Source organism: Primulina huaijiensis, chromosome 17 (assembly GCF_012295235.1).
Source record: "Primulina huaijiensis isolate GDHJ02 chromosome 17, ASM1229523v2, whole genome shotgun sequence".
NCBI classification, from domain to species: Eukaryota; Viridiplantae; Streptophyta; class Magnoliopsida; order Lamiales; family Gesneriaceae; genus Primulina; species Primulina huaijiensis.
The window spans coordinates 540,299-551,581 of NC_133322.1; the positions used below are offsets into that span (position 1 = coordinate 540,299).

General features: G+C 36.2%; 3 protein-coding genes across 3 annotated transcripts; 2 read left to right on the forward strand and 1 right to left on the reverse strand.

The window, feature by feature from the left end:
- The first annotated feature begins 375 nt into the window (after positions 1 to 375).
- On the forward strand, positions 376 to 2,783 carry LOC140963516 (uncharacterized). The gene is made up of 4 exons (XM_073422868.1): positions 376 to 615; positions 815 to 1,167; positions 1,444 to 1,486; positions 2,115 to 2,783. The coding sequence occupies exons 1-4, from the start codon at positions 492 to 494 to the stop codon at positions 2,558 to 2,560; spliced, it is 966 nt and encodes a 321-aa protein (XP_073278969.1). The 5' UTR covers positions 376 to 491; the 3' UTR covers positions 2,561 to 2,783.
- A 3,980-nt stretch (positions 2,784 to 6,763) lies between these two features.
- LOC140963367 (probable calcium-binding protein CML18) lies at positions 6,764 to 7,341 on the forward strand. Its single transcript, XM_073422661.1, has one exon. The coding sequence runs from the start codon at positions 6,782 to 6,784 to the stop codon at positions 7,223 to 7,225; it is 444 nt and encodes a 147-aa protein (XP_073278762.1). The 5' UTR covers positions 6,764 to 6,781; the 3' UTR covers positions 7,226 to 7,341.
- A 548-nt stretch (positions 7,342 to 7,889) lies between these two features.
- On the reverse strand, positions 7,890 to 10,580 carry LOC140962968 (GDP-L-galactose phosphorylase 2-like). Its single transcript, XM_073422121.1, has 5 exons — positions 9,969 to 10,580; positions 9,192 to 9,622; positions 8,921 to 9,106; positions 8,553 to 8,813; positions 7,890 to 8,363 (listed from the first exon to the last, which is right to left on the reverse strand). The coding sequence occupies exons 1-5, from the start codon at positions 10,090 to 10,092 to the stop codon at positions 8,040 to 8,042; spliced, it is 1,326 nt and encodes a 441-aa protein (XP_073278222.1). The 5' UTR covers positions 10,093 to 10,580; the 3' UTR covers positions 7,890 to 8,039.
- Between the last annotated feature and the right edge of the window lie 703 nt (positions 10,581 to 11,283).

Consider the following 11,283-nt stretch of genomic DNA (forward strand, 5'->3'; position numbering starts at 1 on the left):
AAAGCTAGAATTCGGCACCGATTAGATATATTTTTGAGTTCAGGTTCGATTCGATTCAAAATTTGAAATTTTAATATTTTTTACTCGACTTCGATCTGAAATGTTCAAAATATTCGAGAATGTTTGTTAGTTATTTAGGTTGAAAATATATTTATATAACATATATTTATATTATATTAATAATAAATATTAATTTTATATCAAACAAAATAATTTGAATCGAACAAAAACTTGATTCAATATATTAATAGATTTTGACTCAAATTTCGTAATTCAAATATAAATAAAATATTTATGAAATCGATTCAAAAATCTCGCGAAGCGTTTATATGAGGTATTAATAACAATTTAAGCCTAAAAATTGGGTTGAAATACGAGAAGCGAAGAAAGCCATTTAATTTAACTAAAAGACAATATTAACTTCATCCCTAATCTCTTGCCCTTCCATCCAATCCCTAGGCAATAAGGCAGTTGCGGAATTGGGGGCAATAATGGCAGGGATCAACAACAGTCATGAGCCCAGTACCGCGCCGCAAGCCGATCGATGGTACAATCTGACCTTGGGCTCCTCCTTGAAGGATCCTCGTCACTCCTCAAAGTTCTGCACTCTTCGCTGTATGTGTTTACTGGCTTGATTTAACCATATATTGATGTTTTCCCTTTATGCGAGTTTCTTCTTTAAAGTTGCATATTGTTCTTTTGCTGAGATGTTTTGATTAAATTGTTGGTTAGAAGAAAATTATGCCCTGTTGTATTGAAGTTCCTTGCTGAATACTGAGTTCTCTCTTTTTTTGAAAAACATTATATATATCAGATGAATTCAAGCCAGCTTCAATTGATAAGAACCAGCGTGGCACGTTGCATAAGAGCAAGGATAATAAAGTTACAGTTGAGTTTCAAAACAATCAACCTGGGAAACCCAAGGTGACATTTGAGGGTATAAGCGAGGATTACAAGGAAAATGATGCCGTTCTTTTCTTTGACGGTGAATCTTTCAGATTAGAGCGGTTGCACAGGGCTGTTAAGCGTTTGAGGCATAACCGGATGCAGGGTGAATCCACAGCCGCTGTAGCTGCATCTGCTGGACTTTCTGATGCAAGTTCACCACCTGTTGGGAAAGGGGTGAAGCATCAACCGATGTGTAAAGATGTCATTCATGCAATGCCGGTGCGTACTCTCTCTGGAACTCTTCTTTTGGTTGTTTTATCATATGAAAAACTATAGTTCAATTTGGAGCTTTGAAATGGCTGCATTATACTGTCATCTCACTGGGAAAACTTTACTTTCAATATCTCATTTGGATGCTTCCTTTAGTATTTATAAAAAGAGGGTTTAAAAAGAAGGTTTGTATTTTGATTCTTAATGATAAGTTGTTGATGACTGAAAATGCTTCTTGCTGTTGAACTCGACTGAAGCTTTTTATTTAATATAATTATTGTGCAGGTTGAAATTGAACGAATTGACATTGGGGACTTCAAGAACTCAGGCATGTTTATGTTACTCCATAATTTGTGAACTGAGTGTGGTTGTGATTCCCGCCTATCTCTAACCAAAGGGAAAACCATATACTTGGTTAATCCTATAGTTTAAGGGCACATAAAAATTTGCTTTATGTTAAAATTATAGAAGTCTCCCTTCTAGAAATCATAAAATATATACTTTCCCTGATTTTTGAAGAAGTTCATGTATAACTTCGCTCACAAAATATGAAAACAGCAAAATGTTTGCATCTCCCTCTTTCCATGGAAGAGATGCGATATGTTCATATATATTATTAGGGAGATGTTTAGATGTGGGAAATGTGATTTTTCTCATTTCTAAAACATGATTTGGTCTTTAGTATTATTTCTGCAACTTTATCGTGTGATAATCCTTCCTGATGAGTCCAACCAATTGTACCCTTTTGAGGAAGATTAAGATTTTAATTTCATGAAAAGTAGCATTGTTTTTCCTCTTACTGAGGTTAAACATCCTCCTTTTGTTTTCCAAACCATGATTTATTAACGATGAATCCAATCAGCATGTGCGGGGATGATCTTCATAAAATGGTGATGTTGAGGGCTTGAGGCTATTCTTCATCCAGTGGTGATGTTTTTTTGCTATTGTTGAACCAGATACAAGACCAAGGCAAGAAAAGACTGTTGATTATCCTGCATCCCAAGCAATGCCCCCAAATCCATCGCCTGACCATAAGAATGTGGATGATGACCTGGAGGAGCAGTTGGATATAATGAATGCTGATGATGACGACGACGATGCAGCGGCTGATCGTGTCACTGTTGATGTAAAAGAGTATGCCACTGGCATTGATATTAATATTCCAATTGATACAGATGATGAGATTGCCAATGTTGACGTCAGTGATGATGAAGCGGATAATGGTCCAAATGCTGCTGAAGCACTGAGAGCACAGGTCAATGCGGAAGAAAGGAAAAGCCGGACTTCTAGCTCAGGTGACAGTAGCGGAAGTGAGAGCAGTGGCAGTGGAAGTGGTAGTGGGAGCGGAAGCAGCAGTAGCGACAGTGAAAGTAGTGATGGTGATTCTGTGACTTCCATTTGAAAGTTTAAGTTGGTCGGGAAGCAAGCAGAGGCTTCAATATTGAGTGTAATCTTGCTATATTGTTTTTTTTCTTCTTTCTTAGAAACTGCTTCTGGTTCTCATGGAGTAATATTTATTGACTTGATTTTGATGAGCACTTTCCTTTTCCTCTCTCTGACACAAATGTGCATGTGAAGTACATTCCATTTCGAATAAATTTATAAAATAACTTGTATTTTACGTACTATTGAAGCTTTTGTATGTAATTCTTTTGTGCTACAGCCTACTACCACAAAATCACCCAAGCGATCATCGCTTGGGTGATTAATTATTTATGTCTAACATTTTTAGACATTTGAATATTATAATTCGATTCATTATAAAATAACTGGAAAGTTTTTTTATTCGAACTAGTTTTTTTAATCGATAGATTATGGAAAGTACATGTTCTTAAGACTTGTGCATCTCTTTGCACAAACAAATTTGGACCCAAAGAAAAATAATCAAGTTGTAGCGGTCCATTTACATTAATTTTCTTAGAGATAAGGGGTGGCGTTAACTAGTAATTAAGCCTCATAAAAGATTTGGTAGGCAGTTGAGGTTTGAACGTGCAATGCCACCCAACTAACTTGTTATTTTTGTATACTTATCATTTCTAAAATATATATCACTCTCCACTTTGGTTTTCTATGCAAATTGTTAGGCCTCAGCTTAACCGGGAAAAAAAATATATTGTGAGACATCAAACTAATAATTGGAGTTCTGATTGGTTTTTTTTTATATCGATCAATGTTCATGCAAGAAAACTACTTTTGAAAATATGCATTAACGATACATTAAATTGATATAAAAATTTCAAAAAGGAAAAAAAAATGCTTAGGAAGACATTTCACTTTTTCAATGGGTATATTTTTCATGTCAAGAAAATAAATATTCGAGGCTTGTCAAAACTTTAAAAATAATAAAATCAGGTTGATTATTCACATGCAAAAATAATTTATTTAAAAAACCCAAAAGATAAAAAAAAAAATTTAAACACATGCAAGATCCATAGCACAATAGAATTCTCCATAACAATGATGATGATAAACGAAATTAATTTGGAAGAAGATTTCCATCAGAATCATACAAAATCTTTCCCGAGAAATCCAGAGGCCGACACTTTTCTCCTTTGATGATGGTCTTCTTCCAAACGATGTCGTCTTCCTCGAAATCCTCATCATGCCCATAGCCGGAGTCTTCTTCTTCTTGACCATGTTCATCCTGAACTTTTCTCCAAGAAATCATTTTCGCCATTGAAAGAGCTTTGCTGCTTAATCCGCTGTGTATCTTTTGCATCACAGGCTTCTTTTTACCTCCCAATCTCACACTTTTCTTCTCTTCTCTGTGAGAGCCACACAGAAAAGTCACAACGGAAAACACAGAAAGAACCGCTGATAAAATTATCAAGAAGGTGAACGGTGCTGGTAAGAAATGGAATTTCTGTGTTGAGAGAAGTGGCAAAGTTCTTGCCATGATCAAAATTAAAAGAGAGATGGGCAGATCACGGAAGAATAAGAAGATGCGGCAGCGGAGGCCGTGGTGGTGGAAGAGGAAGCAAAGTAATTAAGGTTGAGTTGAGAAATTGTAAAGTTAAATAGTTGGAGCACTAAGTAAAGGTGGTGTTGAATGGGGTGTGGACCATTTAAATTAGTGAAACATCATGCATTATCATTTCAATAAATTTAATGATTTATTTTTTTTACATAACTTTCAAATTTCCCATTTTACTGATATTTCGATTCGATTACGTGCATGTTTACTTTTTTTTTAATATTAAGAAAAGATGAATAAATATGATTTAAATTTTAGGGAATTTGTAAAATTTGGGAAATTCCTAAACTCTCTTTAGATTTAATGAATTCGGTCCAAATTCCATCATAATTGTGAATGTACACATCCTTATAACGTCCCTCCTTAGATCAGGGTAATTTGAGTCATCCGATTATGATCCAACGGTCCAAAACGCATTATTATCTTAGATTTGGTTTGACTTGAAAACCTTCAAACACTATATAAATTGGATTCATCGATCTTACTTCTTCGATATTGGGACAATTTGATTCCTAATCATCCTGTTTTTATTAATTAATTTCTTAATTCACCGAAATTTAATATGAAGAAATTATAGCTAGTAGTGAAGTAAATTTGGTTGAAAGGAAGCCAAATAGAATTCTTGGGCAAAGTTTTTGGGAAGTAGGATTGATTCGTAGAATCGATCACGACAAGATTATCGTGTTTTAACAGATAAAAGTGGACTCCAGAGATTGACTTGAAGTCAACTATTATCGTGCTTTAACAGATAAAAGTGGACTGCAGAGATTGACTTGAAGTCAACTATAATGGCCAAATAGGAATCTTAATTTTCATCTCTTAACTACCTTTCAAACTACAAAGAAAATATATCGATAAGGTTCTTGAAATAATTATAAATGAATTTTGTGATATTGAGTACAATCAAAATACAATCAAAAAATTATCTTTCATCATGTTGGATACCAAATACTATGCGGCCACCTACTTTGCACGAACACAGTACGTACAAGATTTCGGGCGTGAGGTGTCCGGAAGTTAGCAGATTAAATTTATTTAACTTAATTTAGTAAATATGCAAGACAAAATTAATCGAGTATTTTGAGTTTATTTGTCACTTTGGGGCGCGTGCCCATGTGATACTCAATTAAAAAATATGAATTTAAAATTTACATTTATTAAATTCATTTAGATTAGATAAAAACTTAAATGTGTCCGTGAACAATAAATATATTCGTTAACGAAAGTTCGAACTCGGTACGATTATAAATAAATCAAACTTAAATATTCAATAATTCGGTTCAACTCGGTTACATCCCTAATCACTCCGGCACGTCCACCACTATTGCTGAATTATTTTGAATAATAATTATTCATCATCTACGGCTATTGATTCCGATTTGTATTAATCCATTCTAACAAAATTTAAATCATATAAAGCATAAAACTTTACTTTGCATAGTTTTGAATTAAGCCAAAGCAAGTGTGTAGTTAAAATATTAATATACTAATCATTTCAAACAAATATATTGTTATATAAGATATTAAATTATTAGTTTATAACGCACGGTTGAGTCGAAAGAGGTCTTCTTCAATTAAATGGTGTTAGTGTTTCAAGTAGATTAACTTGGTTTATGTTGATAACAACTTAATTTTAATTTTATTTAATGTGCAACGATTGTCATAATTTTTATTTAACAGATCACATATTTTATATAATTTCTTCTTGACATTATATAAACTTTTGATTGATGCAAAATATGTATATGTTTAATGTTGTAATAGCTTGAATAATAATAAGATAATTAATACATGCATATCATATATTTTACCTATGGCAAACATCAAATGGATATTGTACAATATCATATCTTTGCTACCTGCGTAACTAAACATGAGAACGATCGAGCCATTCAACAAGGAACTAGAATAACTTGGCTACATCTTTCACAAGCCCCTTATTCGCCCTGGCAAAATCGGCGAATTCTTCAAAAGAAATGAACCCATCTCCATCGGTGTCGATCTCCGACATCATGCGCTGAACTTCCTCATTAGTTACAGATCCAAGTGTTTTCAGGACGTCTCCGAGCTCGGAGGATGAGACTTTTCCATCACCATTGGCATCAAAACGCTTAAAAATTTTCTCACGATTGGCTACGTCTTGCGGATCATCTGCCATTTTCGAGCTAGGTAAGTTGTTGGAAATATGTTGGTTAGAAAGTTGAGAATGAAATTATAGTGTGTAAGGTTTGGAATATAACGTGAAGGATATGGTCATGCTTTTAACTCGGCAAAAAATGTACTTTTTATCGGTCATCCTCATGTTTCGTCCAAGCGTGGAAAACTATATGTGTCTGTGTGGACATAATTGAATTTTAGGTGTTTTGAATGTGAACTTATTTGAATGCTATAATTTTCCTATGTAGACATCTACGTGCCACTTGGGCTTAAACCCGTGGCCAGCAAAAGGATTTATCGTGGCAACATTATTATAATGGGACAGCTGTCAGGTGTGTTTGGCCTTATTAATTAATTATTATATTTTTGTGGTCCTTTGAACTGAAAAGGCTTAATTTTAAAAAATCATGAAACCGAGCCACGTTACCCCCTCCGCCCTGCCTATAAATAAATATCCAAAAGCACAACAGAGAACTACGGCTCGACAAAGCAATGGAGAAAGCGATTCCACTTACCCACCAACAACTACAGAATATTTTCAGCAAATACGACACCAACGGCGACGGAAAAATCTCCCTACACGAACTCGGCGCAATTCTCGAGAGCCTCGGCTCCGCCACGCCCGCGGAAGAGGCGGCACGTGCGATGACCGAGCTAGACTCGGACGGCGATGGATTCATCGACTTCAATGAGTTTAAAGCGTTTCATTGCAGCGGAGGAGGGGACAACAAGAAGGAACTCAAAGAGGCGTTTGACTTGTACGACAAGGATAAGAATGGGAAGATCTCGGCTAGTGAGCTGCACGCTGTTCTCCGTAGCCTGGGAGACAAGTGCTCGATCAAGGATTGCAGGAGGATGATCGGCTCCGTCGATGTTGATGGTGATGGATGCGTTAACTTCGACGAATTCATAAGGATGATGGGAAGATCTTCGTGATTAGCAATGCTTCCTTAGTCGTGTTTTCACTTTTCATGCATGCGTGTATGTAAATTATGCCCAGTTATACGATAAATCAGTCTTCATACGACATAGAAATCAGCATATTGAGCTTAGATTTTTATTTTCAACTTAAAATACACATACCTAAATCGATGTACTGATACAAATTCCAGGCTAGGTGAACGATGTTTCTTTGGTGGTTGCATTATTTAACACGCGCGGAATAACAAAATGGGATTGATTATATGGATTCGTCTTGAGTGTCACTCGGCCATTTTCCATATATTAATTAACAATTGAGAGATAAAGATCGGGGTTGTCAAAGTACGTAATTCACATATCCATTGACTTCGTTAAGAAATTATTATTGAATTTATGTGTTGAGCGACTTTCTGCCATCCTATATTATATTATGGATCCATCCAATTTTGGCATCCTCGTAGAGATCAAATTCAGGGTAATCCGGACAATCACAACTCATTTCCAAATTAATTTAAAGTCAATATAGCACTGATATCTGAAACTTGGGCTTCATACAAACATAAATGAGTATATATGCAAACGCGCGCGCAGAGAACACAAAACACTTGTTTAAAGAATCTGTCTTTCGAGTAGCAGGATGGTACTTATCATATATGCCATCACAAAACAATACAATCAGTATCAGACATAGAAGAAATTTTTTTACAAAAAAGGATACGTTTCCCAATCCATACAATCTTTAACAAACCACGGATCAATCACGGGAGCACTAGAACGTAAAGAAACGACTAACTACTACTACGTAAAATTAGCAAGCCAAGCAGAGAATTTAAGAGATCCAAAACAGGACAAGGCAATCCTGAGGAAGATGTGAGGTAACTTTTGGTGAAGTAGACTCAAAGTTAATCTCCTGTTGTTCTTCTTGGGACAGCAGACTGGTTACCTCGATAATACGCTCCTTCACCTCAAGAAATTGGTCATCTGGTAGACAAACCTCGGAGAGTAGTTTCCATGCATAATCTTCTGATGCTTCAACAAAATCCTTTCTACGCTTCAGCACAATATGCCCACTCATTTCCCAAACGGCAGGGTTAACTTGAGTATCTAAAAGCTCGTGGCTTACTTCTCCCCGTGCTTGTTTCTGGGCATAACACTGGATATTCATAGAAGTGAAGAATATCAATTCTTACACTTGAGTTTTTAGCGCGTAAAAACGGTAGTTAAGAAAGTCAAAAATTAGCCTGAACTTCTTTAAGAGTGGTATCTTTATCACATGTATATGTTTGACACGTATCTTTCAAATCAACTAGAAAATTGCAAATGATTTCACTAGAAAAATCACCTGAGGCAGCAGAAAGACCCTGTGGCCAAAATCTGAAATCAGTATATTGAAAGGAATGTTGTTGTTCTGCAGGTAAAAGCAACAATTTGCAATGGCGTCAGACAACGCACACAATTTACACCCAGCTTCAAAAACAAAACCTCGCACGGGATAATCCAACAGCTCAGAAACCAACACTCGATCTTCATTCAATCCCTCGCCGTTAATTATCGTGCGAGTCGGTGCTCTTTCCAATGGGAAAGGTACTGATAAGTAATATGCCTACAAACAATAGACATTGAAATGATCATTAAGTGGCTAAAAGGTAAGAGCTATTAAGAGCTAAATTACACGCGATCCTCGACAAAAACAGAATGCTGCACAATCACCTGAAAGTGAAGGTGATTGATTGTGGCAAATGCACCCAAACTGTTATAACCCACTCTAAAAGAGGGGTCTGATGCTTCTCTAGCTAAGCAAAGAGCAAGCAGGAGGCTGTTTGGGTCAATTTTTTGGGGCATGCAATCAAGAACGTGGGGTATCAGAAGTACGTGCCCATACTCTATCGGGCTCACCTGAAAAACAAGTGCACAAATTATTTAAATCAAAACATGTGACATCAATGCATACCAATTTCCGTAATGTGTTCAAACAGCTCACATTTATCGTAACCACTGTGGGTGAACTTTCGTTGCTAGATGCCGAGGCACTGTCACAGTAGTAAGATTTGTTTCCGGTGCTTGGCTCAAACCTAAAGAGCACTTCCTCTTGCCCCACTTTAGTGAAATTAAATTTGCTCTCATCAAAAGGTTGGATGACCTTGTCAATACGAAACTCTGTTGGTCGTTTCCTAAGATGGCGTCCCTCGTTCAGCTGCGCAATAAAACCATACTTCCCTGGAATGACCTTTGACTCACACGATGTTACATCGTACCTAAAAAGTCCTCTATTCATGCGATCCTCCCACTGTCCTAACAACAAATTGTTTAAAAAGGACATCTGAGGAACTCCTCCATCACAAAATTCACAATTATCTTCCTCGACTATGGCATGCTCAGCACTCTTGAACTTGTATAGGGGTAACTTAGAAACTGGAAAAGGAAAAAGAAAGTAAACAAGGAATTCAAGCATAACTCAGAATCATGAAGAGGTTTCCTCACCGTTTGCTACTTCTTCATAAGCAAGAAATCAATCCAGATGCTAGATACTGTCCTAATAACACATTTTACTTTGATTTGTTAACAATGACCCTCGCAACCTTTGAGCGAAGAACATGAGCAAATCATCACACAACCGTAGAAATATACGCAGGTCAAAAGTTCCTTTGTTGATTTTCTTTCGCTGGGCTCCCGACACAATTGATTTAGCTCAATAAAACTCTAGAAATTATCATCAAACAATGGCATAAATACAGTGATATGTAACCCAAGAAAATACCCGGAAAGCAGCATCTTCCGACGCAATTGCGGCCGCAGCCCAGCGTCACGCTTTTGTTCTCCTCCAATGGAGCATTCTCTTGATAGTTTGAAACCAAAGTTGGCACCCTCTTTATAGTCAACATTGTACTGCTATCTTTATCCCGTAAGGGGAAAGAAAAATTAAACAAAAACAATAGTAAACGAAGATTGACAGCTTTATAATTAGTTTAAACAGGCGTCGACAAAAAGAACGCAGCCGCCGCCGGCGAGGAAGAGAAGATCAGAGGGACAGCCGCCTTCCGAGGGCAGAGCACCCCGGCCTCCGTGAGGAGATGGGTTCCTGTGCTTGTCGTCCACTGCACAATTGAAAGTCACCCCTTTCTGATATCGTTCAATCGTTGAAGCTTCAAAGTGGCAACCGATGAATCCAAGTAGAGCCGTGATTGAACTTTTTTTCCCTGAAATTATATCCAACTATAGGAAAATGGGGATAAAGTACAGGAAGAACAGGGGGTTTGTCCTAATTCTAGGATTGTATATTGGATGGAGGATATGGGGGCCGATCGGTTCTCCGCTGGTTTCTCTCCTTATCGCACTTTGAAGGCGACTATATAGCGTGTGCGCTGGCACCTCTCCGCGTACGTATAAGATTCCTTGTTGGATTAGGCTAGATTCGATTCGATTCGATTCCTTCTTATTCTTGGGCTTTTTATCAGTTTAAATTATGGTGTTTTGGTATGGGCTGCGTTGAGCGGATTGCTGGCCCAGACCATTTTAAAATCATTATGTTTTTCTTTCGTCTGTTATAATTAATCGGATTCTATATAAACGCACATATATTTTATTTTATTATGAGATATTTTATTTTTTATATTATATTTATCTTTAAAAACTCAAAATAAATAATGTCTGTTTTTTTTTAGTTACTTTACATTATTTTCAAATTTCCATGAAAATGTAAAGGACGACAAAATTGAAATAATAAAAACAACTTCACCAAAAAAAAAATTACTAGCTAGTATACATATAAAATTTCACAAACTTGTCTTCACCAAACAACCTTTTTTATTTTTTTATTTTATGTTTATATACACATTGTTGTTAGTCTCAAGAAGTCGCATCTTTTACGTCCACGCTTTTTTCTCTTTGGTCTCATCTCCATATGATAGGCTGCCTCAACTTTAAATTAAAATAATTAAGATTAAATAGGTAAAAGAAATATTTAATAACTTTTCATGTCAAGTAATTAAACATCTCCTAATCGTTTTTAATTTCGGTTGTTATATCAAAAAAAATAGATGCCATGCAAATCATATGAGTTAGAGATTATATAT